Below are 23,825 nucleotides of genomic sequence, written 5' to 3'. Positions count from 1 at the left end.
AATTCGCTCCTTTATTATTTTAGATTGATCCATCAGAATAAATGCTTCTAAATCTCAATATAGAAGAAGAGGAAGAAGAAGAGAAGAAGAAGAAGAGAAGAAGAAGAAGAAGAAGAAGAAGAAGAAGAAGAAGAAGAAGAAGAAGAAGAAGAAGAAGAAGAAGAAGAAGAAGAAGAAGAAGAAGAAGAAGATTGCTAATGCAATCGTATAATGTTTTACTTGTTCTATAATGTATGTTGTAATGTATTTGGCCCAATTTGAGTATGAATAGTGTTATTCTCCACCTATTAATGGAGAAGATTGTTTAAAGTTCGTCTTTTAGCGTGTATATTCTTCTTATTCCAATCTCTTAATTATAATTGAAAAATGTCCATACCATAATGTTAATATAGAACTATAATCTAGAGAGAGTACCTCTTCGAAACAGTTGTTAACTGGTAACTAAATTAATAATTTTGTCAGGTTGGCATTAAGTTGAGTTGACTTTGTTAGGTTGGCACCAAGTTGAAGATTGAAATGCATTTATCGCGGAAAAATTGATTGGGCACTGCTACTTCAATCAGAGCTATTACTGGGAATATTATATCGCCTGACATGGCGAGCGAAGCGAGCCCGCTGATCTAATTTTTTACGGGGGTAAAAGCAAGCGGAGCGAGCCTGACGGCTACTTATATATATTTATTCAATATGTATAAGATAAACTGTCTCTATGTTTGTTATTTGTTTCTACATGCTTCTAAGATTTATATTTGTTATAACTTCTCAATTGTTACTTCATAATTGATGAAGATATGCAACCCATCCGTAAGAGCAAAGGCTCTAGAATAGATAATAATTATTTAGTAATTGCAATTCAAATACAAATTTATTTCATCAAATTGAAAACAATACAATGTATGAATAATACAAAAAAAAGATAAGCAAGAAATGCATAATAAGATTCTAATCAACACATAGATTCTAAAAATAACTCGTTTTCAATGTGACAATGCCAGCAAAACGTAAGTTTGTGTGCTGGCATACATAGTACTACAATGTCTTTTTTCTTTAGGGCTACTTTTGAATATAAATAAAAATATAAATCTGAGTACCCTTTATAAATTATTTCGTCAAGAAAATTGACTTGAAAATGGCATTAGTAGCCGAAACAAGTCGTGATGAAATAATTTAAAAAGGGTACTCAGATTTATATTTTTATTTATATTCAAAATCAGCCCTAAAGAAAAAAGTCATTGTAGCACTATGTATGCCAGCGTCTTCATTTACAGTAATACAAGTATTGCTTGTCTGTTCCCTTACAAGAACCAGCCTACACCAGGATACACCTTTAACTGACACATCCCAGACCACACTCTCACCTTTACACCTCCAGCACCTCGTTTGGTGCCCCTAGGACTCTGTTCGACCGAGTTGGGGGTGGGCGGGCCTCCCATTGGTGGACCCAGCCCGCCCATTCCGAGCTGCTGCACTGCCATTGGTCCGCCGGCGCCCATCGCTCCACCCATCGGGCCGCCGGGCACGCCCCCGACTCCTCCCATTGGTCCGCCGCCCACCGCTCCTCCCTTCATCTGGTTACAATAGACACAGGGACACTACAATCAGGTTGTTTGACCATGCTCCAAGCTTGCCGTGTCACATTGTCACCCGCTCACCACCTCACACCTCAGCAACACGACAATAACATGGATGGACAAATTAAAATAACAAACCAACAACTGAACTTAGAGAAATAAACGTGAGAAGTGAGAAAGGCTGTTTCCACACACAACGATTAAGTGCCACGCCACATAAATATTTTTTTCAAGTAAAGTAGTAATAGTATCTCTAGTCACAAGGACGGGAAGGGCCGTTTTGCAGGCGAGAATGCTGTTTCTAGTCGAGGCGTTAGCCGAGACATTCACGTCCAAGTAACTTACAATATTTTTTGTCATAATAATCTAGAAAAAAATAATTGAGAAACAGAAAAGATTACCTGCTTGTGCTGACATTACTATATGCATTCTATAAAGATAACCTAGTTTACAAGTTTCGAATCAGGAAATTTCTTGATTGTAGTTGACAAAACATCCACCTGGAGCGCTAAAAGGCGGCAGTTTTGCTGTTCCAAATTCGGAACTAGGAAACATACTCGACTGTAAAGATAACATATTATGATTTTATTACAGTATAGTATGCTGTAATGAGAATCATAATATGTTTATTTGTTCTACAATCAGCTGTTTACCGGCTTGATTTCATGGATGTAAAACAGCTGAAATTGAATGACTATGACAAAAAAATAGTTTACTCTAAAAACGCCTGAAGATCCGATAATTTTATTATGGTCTGAAATATGGTCTGTGTAAGCTATATTAAGCGGATTTTTAGCGTTTTTTCACTGGCGGCGGACGAGTCGGCAGTGCAGGAAGCTCTCCGATTGTAGAATGACTTGAATTAATGACTTTTTTATGTGTTGACGAAGTTTGGACAATAATGACCACTCTACCAGTTAACCACAATTATCAGCTGATTGGGTTGGCGTTCGAGAATTGTAGCGTTTAGCCAATTGTAGAGCTTCCTTCCCTGCCAACTCGTCAGCCGCCAGTTCAAAAACGCTTTATATGGCTTGGCCCTTACAGCCAGATCTTATTTATAGGGTTTTCAGAGTAGTAGGGCGCAGGAAGCTCTCCGATTGGCTGATTGGGTTGGTGCCTGAAAAAACGCCTCTTAAAAACACTTGATATGATCAACGTTTTTTTTTGAGGCGTTTTTTCAGGCGCTAACCCAATCAGCCAATCGGAGAGCTTCCTAACACGCTCAATATGGTCTGAACCTTAGCAAAAACATGACACCAGAATGTCCACAAATTGGATTAGTGTACCAAAAATCGGCCAATTGTGAAGTCGCAACTTGTTGTGTGTAGAAACGGCCAAACTAGTGAGATTAGACAAATCAAATGATGCCAAATAAAAGTGATAAGTGATACAGAAAATTTTTTGGAAAGCAATACTTTCCTTACCTATGGTAATAGGGCAAGGAAAGTAAAAATATAAATTTGTAGTGAGCTTCACTCTCCACATTATAAAGTCAACAGCTGATTGGTGTTTCTATCCTTGTCTGTCATTCCACAAAGCAGTTAACTCCATCCTTTTCGACCCCTGTAACGTTGTCGCATAGTTTGTTTGCTACAATGAAATAATGAAGAGCCAGAATATTATATTTTCTGAGTAGCTGTGGAGGTAATAGTTCATTTTTGAGTTCAAATGATCAGATTCATTTCAACCAATATAACACCACCATCTTGATTTATCATGAATACCGGGGCACCGAGTTTCGCTCGTTATTTTTATTTATTGATAAACAGAACACAATTCTCTAAAATTATCGGGGTTTATGTTTCACTGCTGGCTTTACGTCATCTTATGAATTTCGGGGATGCGATATTTTGATTTTTCACATACTCACTCGCTCACTCACTTTTTTTATCCACAGCTGTTTCAGCCAAGGAGAATTATCCTTTTAATGTCGTTCAGCGAGTTTCCCAGGATGAGACCTAGTGCAATCGAATCTTTTCATCATAAACCTACTATGTTCCAAATTTCGTGAAAATCTTTAGAGCCGTTTTCGAGATCCGTTGAACATGAATAACCAGATATAAAAAAAAAACAGATATAAAAATAACCAGATATATAAATACAGGAATTGTTCGCTTAATATAATACGATTTTTAATAATGGTTTGTTACTGTACTTCCTTTTCCTTTAATTTTCCATGTTTCTGTAACATTTTTGCTCTGAAAACTTTACCTACTGAAATCTTGAAAAATTCAAAATAGGCCTATAACCATCCTCGGTAAAATAAGAATCTATATATGCAAAACTTCGAGTTAAACAGTAGTTTAGACGTGATGATGTATGTGATTTCGTAGTTTATTCGTGAGTTTCCTAAACCGTACGTGTATGAGCCAATTCTTTCCTCTATTTTATCAGAGATTGAAGAGGCAAGTTGAAAGGAATGTTGAAAGAGAAGTATTGAAAGTCGAACGGCAGCTGGAGGCGACTAATTGTTGTCAAGGTCGTGAGCACAATAAAAGTTACGTGAATGCGATAGGTCAGGGAGTGATTCACTGTTTTATGCTTGTTTTAGAGCAGTTTAGATCCTGGAGAGTATTGAGGGCTTGCCTGCATCGGAACAGATTCCTGGGATAAATTATTGTAGAGCCCATCAACTGAATATCAGTTCTTATAACAAGAAAAAAATGCCAAGTCTTGGATAATATCATGATCATATCTAAATTGGAAATTGTTTATTTTATCCTGTTTTCACTTTTTGTGTAGTTGAGAAGTTGATATTGTGGTAATTATCATATTGAATGAAGAAGACTAAGAAATTGTCAAAAACCACAGATTTATTGATACTTAGAAAGACCGGTTTCGGTTATTACAGCATTGTCAATCTCTGATAAACTAAAACTAAATACAAGAGAGGCAGAATTTATACTAGTAGGTGAGTACTGCTGCTCTTCTGCTATTGTATGTAGTTATAGTTTATCAGAGATTGACAATGGTGTAATAACCGAAACCGGTCTTTCTAAGTATCAATAAATCTGTGGTTTTTGACAATTTCTTAGTCTTCTTCATTCAACATTATCCTGTTTTGTAGTTTCAGATTGATAATTTAGAGAATCTTTTATTAAATAAATGACTAGAGCTGCGTTTACACCAAAGTTATCAACAAAATGTTTATTTATTTATTTATTCATATGCAAATACAATTCAGGTAAAAACAACAGGCATTTGCCCAAAACTGTTTCAAACCTTAATAATTTAGAATACACAGTCTAAAGGTTATGCTACTTACGTAACTTAAATGATAATATTCGTACACAATTTTGAGTCCAAAAAATTTATCTACTACAATTTTGAATTTATCAGATTGATCAATTTTCAAATACAAATCTAAACAAAACTCTTCCTTCACAATATTGCAAAAAATATTGAAATTTTCACTTAAATCCACAAACTCATGTATACATCAAAATATATGTGTTTTTAATAAATATGTGTTTTTAACATATGTTAATAATTTAATCCTTATAGATTCTATTAGATTGAACATAACTTATCATACGCATGATGAACATTATGTGGTTATAAAGTTCCGTTCAATCTAATAGATCAAATCTATGATTCAGTTAAAGCTTTGACTGTGTAAAACAGTCCTGAATATTAAAAGACTAGATATTGTCAAACCACAGTTTTGTTAAAAGCCTATATACCGGTTTCGGTGTTACACCATTATCAATCTCTGGTGTTCTAAAATTAAAGTAGAAAGCAGCCGTATTTATAATAATGATTGAGCACTGACATTGGTGGAAGCCATGACTGTCAAGGTGAACGTCTGTCATTGGCCTAGACAAGCCCCTCCCCGATTAGCGGTTCATACGAACGTTACAACATGGCGGCGATTGAACAGCAAGAACAGAAATGAAAGATTATTAGATAACTACTAATATATATATATAATATTAATAAATAAATCTATTATTATTTGATCAATAATAAAATTTAACTGTAACAGTCCACAACTACTGGATATAAATCAGATAGATCAGATATGCCGGTATCATCTGTTCTCTAAAAAGGCTGTGGCAAGGCAGAGAATCGGGTAACGCTGGTTTCCTATCTTACTGCGTTATAACGTGGACCTCACTATAGCTAGGTGTTGACTTTCATCCAATCTATAATTTATTGTAATACTAGTAGTTCTGTGAACAGTAGACCTCATGCAGTATTCTCATCCACAAGTAGTACCTAAGATGAAACTATAGACCTTATGGAATACAGCAATACTGAGGCTTCTCCACACACTCTGCAATCACTTGTCAGTGATTTATGATGAATAATTCTATAGTCTGATTTTTACTCTAATATTGGCGTATGAAGGAGTCACCTTTTCCTTTCATATTATCCTTGAATGCAAAATTTCCAAAAACCTTGTACATATGTCGACGCGCATTTAAAAAGGAACATACCTGTCAATTTCATGAAAATCTATTACCGCGTTTCGCCGTAAATGCGCAACATATAAACATTTAAACATTAAGAGAAATGCCAAACCGTCGACTTGAAACTTAGATCTCACTTCGCTCGGTCAATTAACTTTTTGTTCTTGTTTGAAATAATCAATGACATTTTATTCGTCAAGAAATATACTTTCAATGATAAAATCATAAATTTCCATAATTGAGATCAAATAATCATATTCCTACATTGTTAAAAAACGATCTAGCAATGTTGAGGAGTTTGAAAAAGATAGATCTGCTTTGTCGAATGTTAGACAAGGATAGCAACACCACTGTTAATCAATTACTGCCATTCTAACGTGCAGTCATAGACAGTATTGTAATTCCCATAGTTGCATCAGTGAACTGCTCTGAGAAGAACTAACCGATCTAAAAAAGAACAAACCTTGTTACACCAGTATTGTGAGTTGTGCCGCACTGTCATCTGTCAATGCAGCTTGGCCTACTCAGTGACCCACATATCGACTACAACTGGTCAACTAAGTCGTCTGTAGGCCTACTGTATTCAGTTTATACTGATACAACTTGATACTTCATTTGATATCTACTTAAATTGTTACTTTTGTATTACAGTTGGAAATAACTGAGATATTGAAACTATCCAAATGCTAATGAATGAATAATTATTATCAAACGAAAATCCAAATTAAATGTTCTAATCTAAAACTTAGAATATACTAGAGCTCAGAACTCCTGATTTAAAATTGACATGTAGCAAACTGAAATCTTTTCAAAACTCAATAATTTCAACAATAGTATATTTCGAACCTAGAGCAGAAAATGATATTTTTCCGGCTCGAAATCGGTTTTCAAGTCCGAGGCCGCAGGCCGAGGACTAGAAAAGATTGAGAGCCGAAAAAACATTTTTGCGTGTGGTGCGAACGCTATTTTTCGCCACACACAAAAATAAACAATATATATATGAGAATAGTTGTTTACTAAGCACTTCCGAAAGCAGAAGTGGAAGGTGATCTCTTCTCTTCTTAGGGTGCCTGTCCGTTACGAACGTTGGCGATCATTCTGGCTATTATTACTTTGTTGGTTGCGCTCCGGAACAATCGAATAGAGGTCTTTCCGAACCATGCTCTGAGGTTGGCCAACCAGAAATTCTTCTCCTTCCTGGGGCTCTCCTGCCTTCTATTTTCCCTTGCAAGATGCTTTGCAATATTTCGTATCTCCCTTTATTGCGCATTATATGACCCAAATATTCAAGTTTTCGACATTTAATGTGGTTGACCAGTTCTGGGGCTGTATTCATCCTCCTTAGCACCTCATGGTTGGTAATTCTATCTGTCCATGGAATCCTCAAGATTCTTCTAAACAGCCATAATTCAAATGCATTGAGCCTGGATACTGTGTCTTCCTTCAGGGTCCATGATTCTACACCATACAGAAGCACTGAATACACATAACATTTAAGGAGCCTTAGCTTTGTACCTAGGGTGAGGTCATGGCTCCTGAAAACTGAACCATTGTTAAAAAAGCACTCTTGGCTTTTCCAATCCGACATCTGATCTCCTGAGAATTGTCCCATAACTCATTGATCATAGTCCCCAGGTAGGTGTATTGTGAGACTCGTTCAATTCTTGTCTGGTTGATGTACAGGTTGACCCCTCCGATATTTTCTTTGCTTATGACCATGAACTTTGTCTTGTTAGTATTATATCAAGGCATAGACTTTACTTGTTTCTGTGATCCTATTCACTAAATTTGCAGGCCATCCATTGAATCAGAGAACACTATGGTATCATCTGCATACGTAAGTTGTTAAGTTTGACTCCATTCACTGAGATACCTTCATCTATGTCTCCAAGCACTTCCCCAAAAATGTGTTCTGAATACAGATTGAAAATAATTGGTGATAAGATGCAACCCTGCCTCACTCCACGCAGGATCTTCACCAGATCTGTATGCTCTCCATCCACCTTGAGGACCGCAGACTGATTCCAGTACAAGCTATCTATTATTCTCAGGTCTTTTCCGTCAATTCCAGTTTTTTCAGTACATCCATCATTTGCTCATGTCTAACACGGTCAAACGCTTTCAATAACATGCAAAGACATTACAACCTACATCTCTGCATCTCTGAAACAAAACCTGCAAAGCAAACAAAGCCTCCCTTGTGCCCACAGCTTTCACAAACCAAATTGATTTGGTGCAATTTGCTCCTCACATTATGATAAATTCGTTGTGAATTATTTTTAAAAACAATTTGAGCATGTGACTCATTGAACTGATAGTTCGATAGTCCTCACAAGATCTTGCACTTGACTTTTTCGGAATTGCAATGAACTCTGATTCTAGCCACTGTGTTGGAATTTGCCCAGTTGAGTATATGTTGTTAAAAATCTCTGTTAAAATCTTTAAATTCTCCTTGTCAAGTAACTTTAAAAACTCTGTTGGGATTCATCTGGGCCTGTTGCTTTTCCATCCCTCATCTGTTTAATTGCTGAAGTTACCTCCTCCAGAGAATTTTGGGTCCTGTGCTGTCTTCCATGGCAGGTTGTTGTACTCTGAGGTCATGGAATAAATCTTGCAGATATTGCTCCCAAACTTTCTTCTTATCTTCCTTACTTATGAGCAAAATTACCATCCCCATCTGCTATTCGGCCAATATTACCATTCCGGAACTTCCCAGCCACCTCCCTCACCTTGCGATGGACATTAAAACTATCATATCTGCTTAGGTGGAACTCTATCTCCTGACACTGCTCAACCTTCTCCCTTTCCTTGGCTTCTCTTATCTTCTTTCTATGATAATCTGTATTCTCCTGTATTCAATGAGATTGTCCTTGTGCCACTTCCTCTGTTCCATGAGTTCCAGTATTTCATCAGTCATCCATGATTTCCGTTTTCCTGAGTCTTTTCCAGATATTGATCTTTTATAATCTTAACTTCTTCCTGCATGGTAGCAAGTCCTCCCTCTATACTCACCACATTTATATCACTTCTCAAATTTCATTCAAGGCATTCTTCACCACTTGCTGTATGGCAGGATCTTTCAGTTTTCTAAGATCATAGCTCTTTACCTTCCGGGATGTAACCTTCTTCAATCTTATTTTGAACCTTCCAACCAAAGGGGTGTGGTCAGATTGTATATCTGCGCCTGGGTATGTTTTGACAGATAAACAACTGTTCCAAATCTTCTATTAACCAGTAAAAAGTCTATCTGGTTCTCACAATTCTTCCTGGTCTATCCATTGGAGATTTCCATGTGTACAACCTTCTTGGGTGGAGCTTGAACCAAGTGTTCATCACCACTAACTGGTTCGATTCAGCAAAAGTTTCCAAACTATCTCCACGAGCATTTCGATTTCCCAGCCCAAAAGGCCCCACGGAACTTGATGTTCTGCCTGATCCAAGTTTTGCATTAAAGTCGCCCATGACAATTGTCAAGTCTTGCTTCTTGAGTTTTCTCATTATTTCATTTATACTATTGTAAAACTCTTCGACTTCTTCATCCGTTCCATCAGTTGTTGGTGCATACACTTGAATGATATTTATGTTCACTGGTTTCGCTTTAGTTGTACTAGTATCATCTTGATGAGACTGGGATGACATTGTCTACACATTTCGCTACTCCTTTTGTCATTATGAAACATACTCTCAGTTCATGCTTGTCATTGTCTGTCCAGAGAAGTAAACTGATGATCTTGGATTTTTAGGGAACCGGAGCCTGGCCATCGCATTTCACATACTCCCATCACACTTAATTTCATGGAGTCATCTCCTGTATCGCATTGTAATTTTACCGCTCTGACTCATAGTTTTTACATTCCATGTGCCAATCCTGATCTCATTCTGGCACTTCAATCTCTCAGTTACACTTGAAACTGCTCCTCCCGGAGATCCGATTGAGGAGCTTACTCCGGAATTGAATTTCGCTGCAAGCATAGCCATTAGTTCTATTAGGACTTATCCTGTGTGGATCTTTAATGAGGTGCTCGTCCTTTCCTTTCTTCCTCATCTCTATGCCGTTGACCGCATTTTGCAGTTCATCCGCCTTCGGAGCCCGTTCCCAACTCCAGGACAAAGGGGTGCCCTCTCTATTAGCTCGTCCGCCCGAAGCCGTTGGCCGCTAGAGTTACTCCTGACCACTTTGAAAGTGAAGAATTTAGGATAGATGAGAAATAATGAAAGATAAGCCCCATGCCCTTGAATGCTCAAGGGGTTTGGGGCTTGAAATGAAGAAGAGTTTGACCAGATGGTCAGATAGACAGACTGGAAAGAGAATGGCTCACAGCTAAGTCAATAGAAAATAGCCATTCTAGTATTTAACAGTTCCAAAGCATGAATAGGAGAAGAAGGGTGAGGGGAGAAGGGCTTTGTGAATTAATCCGATTTAGTTCTTCAAATCTAGGTCTCCATCCTGATTTGGATATCCAGGCGCACCGCTTGGAGGCTCTTCCAGCTTCATTAAAATGATGTTAAGGATGTTGTGTTGAAAGGTGATAGCTCTAGCAAATCTGAGGTAATCTGAGTATCAGGAAATTGTCCAAGTATTTTTTTTTTCTATTCTGATTTGTCTAAATAACCTAAAAGATGATGTTCAATTATGTAGGAGGTTGAGTTTATACTTTTTTATTCTTTCAAATGACAATAAGATGATATTATTATAAATGTTTTAATTATTGAATAATGAACACAAATAATGAAAAGTTTTTGATCACCTTTCTTAGTTCCATGTTAGCGGCTGGAAAGGGTACTCTTTCCGGCCTAGGCCGGAAAGAAACCTGTTCTGACGTCAGACGAGAGTCGTCTGCAAACAATGTCTTTCAGATCTACGTAGGGACTCGAAAACAGCTACTTTCTACACAGTGTGGCGAAAAATTCAATTGAATCAAAATAATGAAACAGACACAGAAACAGTTTATGATTTGTAAAACAAATAATGAAGATTATGGAATAGTATCACAGTACCTATTCCATTCACATTTCCACTTCTACTTTTATTACGACCATTGGTTCAGAACTTCAATTTGATTTGCTTCCTTGAAACTCGAAAGCTATACAACTTGAGTTCAAAACAAACTCGACGTTTTCCCATATAATATACTAGCCGTCAGACTCGCTTCGCTCGCCATATCCGTCTAGCCTGGGGGCTCCGCCCCCTGGACCCCCGACTGGATCGTCCAAGAATGAGATCATTTTTCATTTAAGCATTTTTATCATATGCTAGGACAATCCAGTCGGGGGTCCAGACTAAACATCTGGCTAAACGGATATGGCGGGCGAAGCGAGCCTGACGGCTACTTATATAATATTCCCAGGAATAGCTCTGATTGAAGTAGTATGCCCAATCAATTTTTCCGCGATACATACATTTCAATCTTCAACTTGGTGCCAACCTAACAAAGTCAACTCAACTTAATGCCAACCTGACAAAATTATTAATATAGTTGCCAGTTAACTGTTTCGAAAAGGTACTCTCTCTAGATTATAGTTGTATAGTAACATATGATATGGACATTTCAATTATAATTAAGAGATTGGGAGAAGAAGAATATACATGCTAAAAGACGAACTTTAAACCCTTAAACAACCCTTAGAGTTGAAATATTGCCAAAAGATTTCTTAGTGCGCCTCTAAAGGGCCAACTGAACATACCTACCAAATTAGAACGTTTTTGGTCCGGTAGATTTTTAGTTATGCGAGTGAGTGAGTGAGTGAGTCAGTCAGTGAGTGAGTGCTATTTCGCTTTTATATAAATATAGATATAGATAGGATATAATATAACGGCCGGCAGATTCGTCCGATCCAACGGCCGTACGGATCGGTTGAATACGGTTCCAGTGGACGGTTAGATTCAGGAAGAGTCGAAGATTTACGAAATATATCATGGAATAGTATTACTTTCTTTGCACTTTATTTTAACTCTTAATACAACCCTTGGTTTGGAGTCGTATTGAGACTCAAAATATTTTCAATCAGAGTTTGAAACTCATTCATACTATTAATAGTTTTCAAACTATAATGTAGATCCAGGAACAGTTAACGATTTGCAACGTAAATATCGTTGATTTGTTTAATTTACAAAAATGAGTTTCAGTCATTCATACTAATCACAGTATCAGATTTGAACCATTGACAATCAGCAACAGTTAACGATTCTAAACGTTGAATAAATTTAATTCACAAAAATGAGTTTCAGTCATTCATACTAATCGCAGTATCAGATTTGAACCATTGAGAATCAGAAACAGTTAACGATCCTAAACGTTGATTTGTTTAATTCACAAAAATGAGTTTCAGTCATACAAAGTCAAAGTCCAATTTTCGAAAGTCTTGACCATGTCATCAACTCCTAGGGAAAAGAGACATAAGTGAGACCCCCGTTATAATTGCGGTATTTTAACAGCATTGGTGTTGCTATCCTCGTCTATCATTAGACAAAGCAGATAGCGCTATCCTTTTCTAGCTCCATATCGTTGCCAGATATCCTTCAAACAAGTAGAACAAATCTTTAAGGAACAATTCAATTTCCATTATGAAAATTTATTATTGAATAGAATTTAGTTTTGACAACTTCTTAGTCTTTTTCATTCAATATGAATAATTACCACAATATCAACTTCTCAACTACACAAAAAGTTATTTATTATTGAATCTTTGAAGTTTTTTTCTTGCCGAATAAAGTATCTAGGTAATTGACTATTTTTTAACGAGAATGAACAGTTGATATTCCATCAGATATACAGGTATCAGCTATCAGCTATTTACATCGTCTTCTAAGAGAGAGATTCTTTGTAAAAAATTTTGTTATGCAAAAGGAGAATAATTTTCATTTTCTATCCTCTATAGAAGACAGTGGCAAGACAGATAATCGGCAACTCTAACCTCTTATATTTCTATTGTAAGCTATCTATATAATAAGAGAGAGTAGGGTTGTGTTTTGTTCGTGTGTTCGTTTGTTCGTTTGTTCGTATCAAAACATGTCAACTTGTGGATTGCTACCGGAAAAACGGGGAATGATTAGATCTCCAAATTTTGAACATAGATTCTAAAAAAATATCAATCTCCGTGCACCTGGAAGCCCAAATTCAATTTTCCTGCTAGATTTTTTCAGAATTAGTGTTCAAAACTTCATTAATCTTATACTTATAAAATTCTTACTCACTCACTCACTGATCACGATTTCTGGAAAACTACTGGATGGATTGCAACACAACTTAGAATATATCTTCCTTAAATGTCCTAGGTGCTCACTAAGAAATCTTTTTGTCGATATTTCAACTCTAAGGGTGGTTTTATGGGTTTAAGTCTCTTTTAGCATGTATATTCTTCTTCTCCCAATCTCCGTATTATAATAGAAATGTCCATATTTAGTTATTTTATAGATCTATAATCTAGAGAGAGTACCTCTTCGAAACAGTTGTTAACTGGCAACTTAATTAATAATTTTGACAGGTTGGCATTAAGTTGAGATGACTTCAAGTGATCCTATTCTATCAAGACTAATTTAATTTTGTTTGTATATCCGCCGATCGATAAACTGCATTAAACAATTTCGATGAAATTATAATAATTCAATATGATATATGGAGCGTATTTTCAAAACTTCAGAAGTGTCCGTTGTGGAATCTGTTTGCAAAGAATGAGGAAATTCGACTAAAATTCTACTTGGGAGGAAGAAAGGGATCATTTATTAGAACGGCCAAATAGCTGTTGTTCCTTTTCCCAATATTCTACAAAATTCGCTGCAATTGGACTACTATTCTACAGAGCACTTCCAACACATCAATGATTAATCGCATGATATGACTCAATAGTTTTCATGCCAAGTTGTGGCCTAATCTCAAAAACGATTATAACAATGTTGGTAGAATTTAGATTATAAATGGTTCACAAAAATAATCTTATCTTTAAATTCCCGAAGCGAAGCACGGGTGCCCTGCTAGTTGTTTATAAGTGTATAAGCCAGTATATATTGTAATCTACATGAATAAAGTACTCAGTCAATCAATGCCGTTATAACGTGTACGGTGAACCTTACTTTATGAATAGTGCATCACTGAATCTGATTTCACTTTAAACTGATAGATTGTAGAATTGATGGTGATGTTGTGAAATCTCTCCATAATAAGAAAACAAAGAAATTGTCAAATTTTACTAAAAATTTATTAAAAACTTTAAAACAGAACCATGGTTTCACGTAGTTAACCAACGCATCATCAGCTGTACTGAGGAAAGTACAGCTGATATGCGTTGGTTAACTACGTGAAACCATGGTTCTGTTTTAAAGTTTTTAATAAATTTTTAGTGAAATTTGACAATATCTTTGTTTTCTTATTATGATAGATTGTATTGGACCACAAGACTTCCTTTCAATACTTGTAAATAATATCAATTAATTTTAAAAAATATATTCAAATTTCTATAAAATCGATTTTAAGATATTCCCTATACTGTTACATTGTGATTTGAAACATTTGGCAGATGGCAAAACAGGATATCTCTGACATCACTTGCAAAAATTCTCAATAGTTAATTTAAATAAATTGTTTTATCCTTGATATTTTCTATTTAAATAGTCGAGGATCAGCTGATTATATTAGTGTAAAATGGGTAAGAAAAAAATTATTAGATAATGTTTGCAGCTATGCCAAACTTTCAAATTGCTCTCCTGAAAAGTTTACAAATCATGACTTATCAGCTTGTGTCATCTAACCACAGAATTATGAACCTGATAATTCAATTATATGCTATAATAATAATTATTTCTCTGGTCGAGGGTACAAAACGATCAGAGGAGTTTATTCAAAATATAGACATGATTACAAAAAGCAATAAGCTACAATTATTTACAAAGTATTAATACAATATTGGTTGATATTGGTTACATTATATAATATAATAAAGTGAAGAATTTGCTTATACACGTACGGGATAAGAAGTTTACGCATCATCACGTCTGAACTACTCCACTGATTCACTTGAAAATATATACTAATTTTACCGAGGATGGTTATAGGCTTCTTGTGTAGTTGAGAAGTTGATATTGTGGTAATTATTCCTATTGAATGAAAAAGACTAAGAAATATAAAAAACACACAGAATTGATACTTAGAAAGACCGGTTTCGGTTATTACACCATTGTCAATCTCTGATAAACTAAAGATGGCTATAGGCTCATTTTAAATTCTTCAAGATTCAGTAGGTCAAGTTTCGACGTACGTCAATTTTTGATTAGACCCGTGACGAATCTTGAAGCATTTGAAATAGGCTATAAGCATCATCGGTGAATTGACAATCTATGACATAATAATAAAAAGGTCTCAATTCACTGACACGTATTATTGTGTAAGTATGTTCCTTGTAGGAGTATAGAATAGTAGGAGTAGAGACCCTTAGCGTTTCTCTTTTCTGTGCTACTGAACAGTAAATATTTGTTGAACGGAGTAAATACTCCAAGTATATGTAAATCCTCCACAAGTTTATTATTTACTAGAGTACTTTTCCCAGAGACATGCGGAAATACAATAAACAACCAATTCTCTCCACCAGGAACTCAACATTAAAATATCGACATTGTGACTACCAGTGCTACATAAAAATCAAATAAGGATGCATGTACTCAAACAAATAATTACAGCCAATTGATAATAATTCCATACCATTCCATCATCGCTTTGTGACCTCAACAAAAAATAAAACTATGATTTTGCAGTTTACAATCGTTTGTTTGTCAAGGTCGTAACAAAAATGACAATTTGATGTGTTCACTTGGACAATAACTGTACTGGAGTCATTGTAAATTGACAGTAATGTTCCGAAACTGGTTTGGAATCGTTAAAAGTTGTCCGCATTTTATAGCTGTCTATAGAACAATAGCTGGATGGGCAATTGTGTTGCATAATATTAAACGCGACAATTATCATCCAGTTGCAGAGTTCAGTTATAGAGAAAAGATAGCATAAGAAGATATATTCCATGGTATAGGTCGTTTATGTTCCAAATTTGAAGCTGATTTTTTACTTTCCTTGCCCTATTACCAGAGGTAAGGAAAGTATTGCTTTCCGAAACAAATTAAGATACCCCAATTTCCAATTTCTATACGTTTCAAGGTCCCCTGAGTCCAAAAAAGTGGTTTTTGGGTATTGGTCTGTATGTGTGTCTGTGTGTGAGTGAGTGTGTGTTTGTGTGTGTGTGTGTGTGTGTGTGTGTGTGTGTGTGTGGTGTGTGTGTGTGTGTGTGTGGTGTGTGTGTGTGTGTGTGTGTGTGTGTGTGTGTAAGTGTGTTTGTGTATGAGTGTATGTGCGTCTGTGTACACGATATCTCATCTCCCAATTAAAGAATGACTTGAAATTTGGAAATTAAGGTCCTTTACAGTATAAGGATCCGACACGAACAATTTCGATCAAATGCAATTCAAGATGGAGGCTAAAATGGCGAAAGTGTTGTCAAAAACAGGGTTTTTCGCGATTTTCTCGAAACCGTTTCAACGATTTTGATAAAATTTATACCTGAAATAGTCATTGATAAGCTCTATCAACTGTATAAGTCCTATATCTGTAAAAATTCCTGGAGCTCCCCCCATCTATGCAAAGTTCGATTTTAGATTCTCATTAGCAGCCTTCATATGGAATTTAAAAAAAAATCCAAGTGGAAAAGATTGAGCATAAAAATCTCTACAATTAATGTTCAGTAACATTCCACCTAAAATTAAAAATGAGCTCGAAATTCGAGACAATGTGATTATCCAATTGCAAACTGTTGATTCTATTAAAAATGATTCACTATGAAGAGATAGCAGATCTCGTGTGTCTTCAGCGTTATTGCCCTGTCACCAGCTGGCTCGAATATGAATAGTAGACTTGAGATGCGCGGGAACACTAGCGTCAGGTGATCGAAAATTGATCACGGCAAGGAAAGTTGTGTGAGTGCGCCACACTAGATTTTTACTCTAATATTGGCGTATGCAGGAGGCTCCTTTTTCCTTTTATATTATCCTTGAAATGCAAAATTTCCAAAAATTGTATATACGTCGACGCGCAATTTAAAGAGGAACATACCTGTAAAATGTCATGAAAATCAATTACCGCGTTTCGCCGTAAATGCGCAACATAAAAACAACCAAACATTTAAACATTGAGAGAAATAATGCCAAACCGTCGACTTGAATCTTAGACCTCACTTCACTCGGTCAATGAATGAAGAATCTATTTCTTTCTATTCATTTACCTACTTCTATTCATCTACTTATTTCTATCTATTTATTTCTCTATAAGAAACCATCAGCTCACTTCCTAGTACAGCTAGCTCCAATCTTGAGATTCATTCACTTTTCAAGCACAAAAATGTCCGTTCACTTCCTAATTCAAGTGAAAGTGTGTGAGCCTTCCTTTCAGAACACTTTTTCTTTTATCTTCCAAAAAAAGTGCATTCACCACTAACAACGACTGAGAAACGTTTTTTTAGTGCATTAATGATGCACCGGTTAATGGTTTAACCGATACAGTCGGCCACTTGGGACTTTCTCTGAAGGTGACCTTGAGATCATTTCAAGGTCGAATGAGAGATGATGATATGATAATCGACATAATTTCATGTCAAAAGTCTCTCATCCGGGACTATCTGGCTATCTGGTACTTTCTTCCTTACTTTTCACTTGTTCTTGTTGTTGTAGTTGTTTCTTCTTCTTCTTCTTCTTCTTCTTCTTCTTCTTCAACTGATCCTGCTTCCCTATCTTCGTCTTCTTCTCCCACTTATTTCAAATTCTAGTATTTCCTGCAACTTTGCAACTTCTTTTTCACTTTCCTTGCCCTATTACCATAGGTAAGGAGAGTATTGCTTTCCAAAAAAAATTAAGGTACCCTTATTTCATGTTTTCTATACGTTTCAAGGTCCCCTGAGTCCAAAAAAATTATATTTGGGGTTGGTCTGTGTGTGTGTGTTGTGTGTGTGTGTGGTGTGTGTGTGTGTGTGTGTGTGTGTGTGTGTGTGTGTGTGTGTGGTGTGTGTTGTGTGTGTGTGTGTGTGTGTGGTGTGTATGTATGTATGAGTGTATGTGCGTCTGTGTACACGATATCTTATCTCCCAATTAACGGAATGACTTGAAATTTGGAACTTAAGGTTCTTACAATATAAGGATCCGACACGAACAATTTCGATCAAATGCGATTCAAGATGGCGGCTAAAATGACGAAAATGTTGTCAAAAACAGGGTTTTTCGCGATTTTCTCGAGAACGGCTCCAACGATTCTGCTTAAAGTTATACCTGAAATAGTCAACGATAAGCTCTATCAACTGTCGCAAGTCGCATATCTGTAAAAATTTCAGGAGCTCCGCCCCATATATGCAAAGTTTGATTTCAGATTCTCGATTATCAGGCTTCAGATACAATTTAAACAAAAAAATTCAAGTGGAAAAGATTCAGCATGAAAATCTCTACAATTAATGTCCAGTAACATTTTCACCTAGAATTAAAAATAAGCTAGAAATTCGAGAAAATGTGATTATCCAATTGCAAACTGTTGGCAACTGTTGATTCTATTAAATGATTCACTACAAAGAGATAGCAGACCTCGTGTCTCCAGCGTTATTGCCCTGTCACCAGCTGGCTCAAATCTTTGAATAGTAGAATTGAAATTGAAATGCGCGGGAACACTAGCGTCAGTGATCAATTTTCATAAAGGCAAGGAAAGTTGTGTGAGTGCGCCACACCAGATTTTTTCTTTTCTCAACAGTCTTTGTGCCTGTTGTACAAAACCAGGATAAATTTTAATCGTGATTAATTCCACGAGAACAAATCAGGGAAGCCGTCTTTTCAAAAAACCCTCTCATTAGTTCTCATCCAATTAATCACGGTTAAAATTTAACCGAGCCTTCAGTAGTCAACTTCCAAATTCTGTCTTTTTCTTGACTTGGTAATATTACTGCCTGTTATATTTTAGATCCACGTTTATAGTTTCTCATCATTTGTATTCTTTCATGGTTTAATCAAATCCAAATATTTTTGTTAGTATAACCATAGATAAAAGATATCTTTTCTATATCTTTCCAACTTTTCTCCATAGTATGACATAGAGAAACGATAGCATAGTATCTACTACGCCCATGGTATAGGACATTATGTCGCAACTTTTACTGTTATCTCAAGCTGATAGTCCACGTAGTTCTTTCCCGTGAAGCTGTGTGACACTGGTAGTCTCTCATATTGTGCCGTTCATACACTCTCACCCCAACAAAACAGTAAAAATCGACAATAATCGGCTTGAGATAACAGTAAAAGTTGCAACATAAACGCCCTATACCATGGGATATCTACTTACGCTATTGTTTCTCTATGGTATAACCATGGATAAAAGATATCTTTTCTACATCTTTCTAATTTTTCTCCATAGTATGTCTTTGCCATAATATGCAGTATTTTGACTTTACCAGTAATGTGATGATATCCAGCTGATTATAGCCTTGTATTTTTCCGCTTTTCTAAATTTAAGATACTTTTATAATTTTACTGCTTTTCTGAATTTGAGATACTTTTAAATCTTCCTAAATTTATGGAATATACTCAATTGAACAGGCCTCGTAATTCGCTATGATACACCGCGAAACTGTAAGCGACCTACATAACAATATAGTTATATAAGTGACCAGGATTTAGCGAAGAGTCTGGTCAAGGCCTACAGGTTAGAAAGAGAGAGAAGAGGTTTATGGCACACAGGTTAGAAAGAGATGGACTATGCTTCTCAGTAGCTGCATCACAATCTGTGGAACTTGGAGCTCGGACTCAAGACCTTACTTCAGAACAGAAGATCAGACAATCAAATAAATTAGACAATAAGATCAGACAATGAATAAATGAGCAGGAGAAAAAGACAACATAAGAATTTACAGGGTAAGAGAAAAAAGAATGAGGGGAAGAAAGGTAGGTGGAGAAAGCGGAGGAAAACATAGATGAACGATAAAGGAGATAAATTGGAGAGAATGAATTACTTTTGTATCCCTAAAATCAGACCATTAAGGAGAAGAAGAAATTCAGGAATACAGGAATAGAAGAAATTAATGAGAATTATCAAATGAATAATACTAGACTAATAAAAACGAGATAATAAATAGATACGAAATAATAAAAATCTGGTGTGGCGCACTCACACAACTTTCCTTGCCGTTATGAAAATTGATCACCTGACGCTAGTGTTCCGCGCATTTCAATTTCAATTCTACTATTCAAAGATTTGAGCCAGCTGGTGACAGGGCAATAACGCTGGAGACACACGAGGTCTGCTATCTCTTTGTAGTGAATCATTTATAGAATCAACAGTTGCCAACAGTTTGCAATTGGATAATCACATTCTTTTCTAGAATTTTTAGCTTATTTTTAATTCTAGGTGAAAATGTTACTAGAAATTAATTGTAGAGATTTCATGCTGAATCTTTTCCACTTGAATTTTTGTTTAAATTGTATCTGAAGCCTGATAATCGAGAATCTGAAATCAAACTTTGCATATATGGGGCGGAGCTCCTGAAATTTTTACAGATATGCGACTTGTGACAGTTGATAGAGCTTATCGTTGACTATTCCAGGTATAACTTTAAGCAAATCGTTGGAGCCGTTCTCGAGAAAATCGCAAAAAACCCTGTTTTTGACAACATTTTCGTCATTTTAGCTGCCATCTTGAATCGCATTTGATCGAAATTGTTCGTGTCGGATCCTTATAGTGAAAGGACCTTAAGTTCCAAATTTCAAGTCATTCCGTTAATTGGGAGATGAGATCGTGTACACAGACGCACATACACGCATACACCCACACACACACACACACAACAACAAACACACACACACACACACCACACACACATACAGACCAATAACTAAAAACCACTTTTTTGGACTCAGGGGACCTTGAAACGTATAGAAATTTGGGTACCTTAATTTTTTTCGGAAAGCAATACTTTCCTTACCTATGGTAATAGGGCAAGGAAAGTAAAAACGAGACTAGATACAATTTTGGATGGTTACTACATCTGTATTTACAATGTAGTAGATACAACACCGGTATCAGATATATTCTACAGAAGGCAGTGACAAGGCAGAGAATTGGCAACGCTGTTCGTCTATCTATCTTTGACCACTGCCATTTTAACGTGGACCTCATTTTAGTAAACACCACTCAGGAAAATCAAATAGTTATTGTATATCTAGAGTGAAAAGTACGACTTTTTCTCCCTGTGGGAAAAAGTATGAAGCCCGAGACGAAGCCGAGGGCAGCAATTTTCCTGAGGAGAAAAAGTATTTTTCGATCGTGATGTACACAACATTTTTCCTCCATCTACATTTTTTTATAAAACTGCAAATAAAATCATTCCAATAACTTACGTATTGGTGACAATGATTCCTAAAAACATAACCTAAATCTAAAACCTAAAAACCACCGGTCGTCTGATTGGCACTGCGCTGATTGTGCTATCTATCGCAAAAGTTGTAACAATTATATCAGCTGGGCAGCTACAAAAAATGGCTGACTCCAGATCACGCGTTCAGATTTGAATTGCAGATCAAAAATATTTGTTGGCTGGTATTTTGAATAGAATAAATATTTTAAAATTGTATAATTTTTATCGTCTACTAATATAAGAATATAATAATTATCATACAAACATATATTTCATGAGTTGATCAAATTTCTGTTTCGGTATTGATTCAGTTGACTCAATGACAGACACCTCTATTATGCTTTCTCATCTGAGCTTAGACCTCTAACCTAGTAAGTTTCAAAATAGAGATGCTCCCCATGATATTTAAATGGAGTCACTTTTCCTCCCTATGGAGTTTTTCTGTTTTTTACTACCGAGAGCGAAAAAGTGACACTTTAGTATTAGGTTTCAGGGAGTAAAGTAAGTACTTTAGACAGTAGGTGGAGGAAAACAATATTTTAACTCGATTCATCTCCCTCGACCTGGACCTTCTAAAACCACTAAGAATAAATTGTTAGTCCACGAATAGAAAACAATAAAGAATGCTTAGCATTGAAGGAAAAATTGCTGAAAATTTTTTCGAAAATTACTCCACCATCTCTCTCTCCAAGGAATTTTACTTTCTCCTCTATTTCTGTAACCATCAATTACTGTGTACTGAACTTGAATTATGCTGAGAACAATAATTACGATGAATCAAAGCAATTATTTCAATTTTCATTCATAGATGCTATCAGCAATAATTTGAATACTTCAGTAGTAATTAGTAGCCTTAGTGATTACATACATACTACACAGGTATGAATATATAGATGATGACTAAAGGATGAGCAGGGAATGAAGGAAGAAGACGAAGAAGAAGAAAAAGAAGAAGAAGAAGAAGAAGAAGAAGAAGGAGAAAAAGACAGATGATAATAGAGAGAAGGAGTGTCAGGGAAAGGGGAAAGTGACAGAAGCAAGGAATAAGAGTGAAGAGGAGGTAAGGAAGAAGAAGATAGAGGAGGATGAGAAAAATAATGAGGATAAGGAGGAGGAGGAGGTAATGAGAATAAATACTTATATGTAACTGATAGCAGATAATGAATCGTGGAGGAAATTAATGAGAGAACGGAAGGAAGGAGAAGATGGTGGATAGAGGAAGATAGAAGAGAAGGAATTAGGAGTATGAAGAAGTAGTACTTCTATGTAGAGAAGTACTTAAAAAAGGAGCAGTGGAGAAGAAGAAGAAAAGAAGAAGAAAAATAAGAAGAAGAAGAAGAAGAAGAATGAGGAGGAGGAGAAGAAGAAAAATAAGAAGAAGAAGAAAGAGGAAGAGGAGGAGAGGAAGACGAAGTAAAATTAATTGAAAAAGAAATGAGGAGAGAAGGTTGAAGTGCAAAAAGTCAGAGAAGAAGAGGCAGAAGCAGAAGAAGGAAGAAAAGAAGAAGAAAAAGAGTATTCCTTGATGATGAAAAAGAAGAACAACAATAACAAAAAAGAGGAAGAATAAAGTAGCTGAAAAAGTGATTGGAGAAATAGTTGTAGAAGAAGAACAAGAAGTGATTTGAGAAGTAATTGAAAAAGGAGAAGAAAGAGGAGGAGGAGGAGGAGGGAGAAGAAGAAGAAGAAGAAGAAGAAGAAGAAGAAGAAGAAGAAGAAGAAGAAGAAGAAGAAGAAGAAGAAGAAGAAGAAGAAGAAGAAGAAGAACAACAACAACAACAACAACAACAACACAAAAACAAAAAGAAGAGGGAGAAAGCGCAGTTGAAGAGGTAGTAGTTGAAGAAGTGAGTTGGAAGAAGTTGTAAAGGAGAAGAAAAAGGAGAAAAAGAGGAGAAGAAGAAGAAGTTGAAGGAGAAGAAGAGTTGATAACAAGCAAGACAAGGGGACGAATCAGATAAACAAAACATCATAAGCGATGGTAAAAAGAATAAATGCAAAAATATGAGGAAGAGCAAGCCGCGTTGCGGAAGAAGACAGATGGAGAAGAAGTATAAGAACAAGAGAACAAGTACTGAAAAAGTGAAGAAGAAAAAGAGAAGTCGAATGGCGTCCATATCCTGTAATTTGGTCGGCAGGATGATGAGAAGGACAATGTTTTGCGTGAGAGGAGACATCCCGCCTCTGAAGCAAGTCCGCCGTTCTTTCTTGTTTCTTCTAGCTTTTTATTATCTCTGATTGCTCATCTCTGATTCGCTTCAAGTGATATTCACTTTAAAATGTCAGAATTCCTCATAAATAGCTCAATGCTTCCCCTTCCAACCAATACTGACAGTAGAAGTGACTTCTCCCCGTATCGCTAGAGTTATCTGAGCTGGGACGATGACAACTGCTGACGACAAACTGGGCTGACGACAAACGG

General features: G+C 36.2%; 1 protein-coding gene across 1 annotated transcript in view; it reads right to left on the bottom strand.

Moving 5' to 3' along the window:
* Window positions 1–1,295: 1,295 nt before the first annotated feature.
* LOC120352867 (craniofacial development protein 2-like) overlaps window positions 1,296–23,825 on the bottom strand; it is a 36,215-nt gene continuing 13,685 nt past the window's right edge. The window contains exon 2 of the mRNA XM_039435177.1: window positions 1,296–1,568. Coding sequence (XP_039291111.1) covers window positions 1,296–1,568 — 273 coding nt within the window. The remainder of the gene's footprint in view (window positions 1,569–23,825) is intronic.

The sequence above is a fragment of the Nilaparvata lugens genome, chromosome 8 (genome assembly GCF_014356525.2).
Source record: "Nilaparvata lugens isolate BPH chromosome 8, ASM1435652v1, whole genome shotgun sequence".
Taxonomy (NCBI): domain Eukaryota; kingdom Metazoa; phylum Arthropoda; class Insecta; order Hemiptera; family Delphacidae; genus Nilaparvata; species Nilaparvata lugens.
This window is presented reverse-complemented; position numbering and strand designations above follow the sequence as displayed.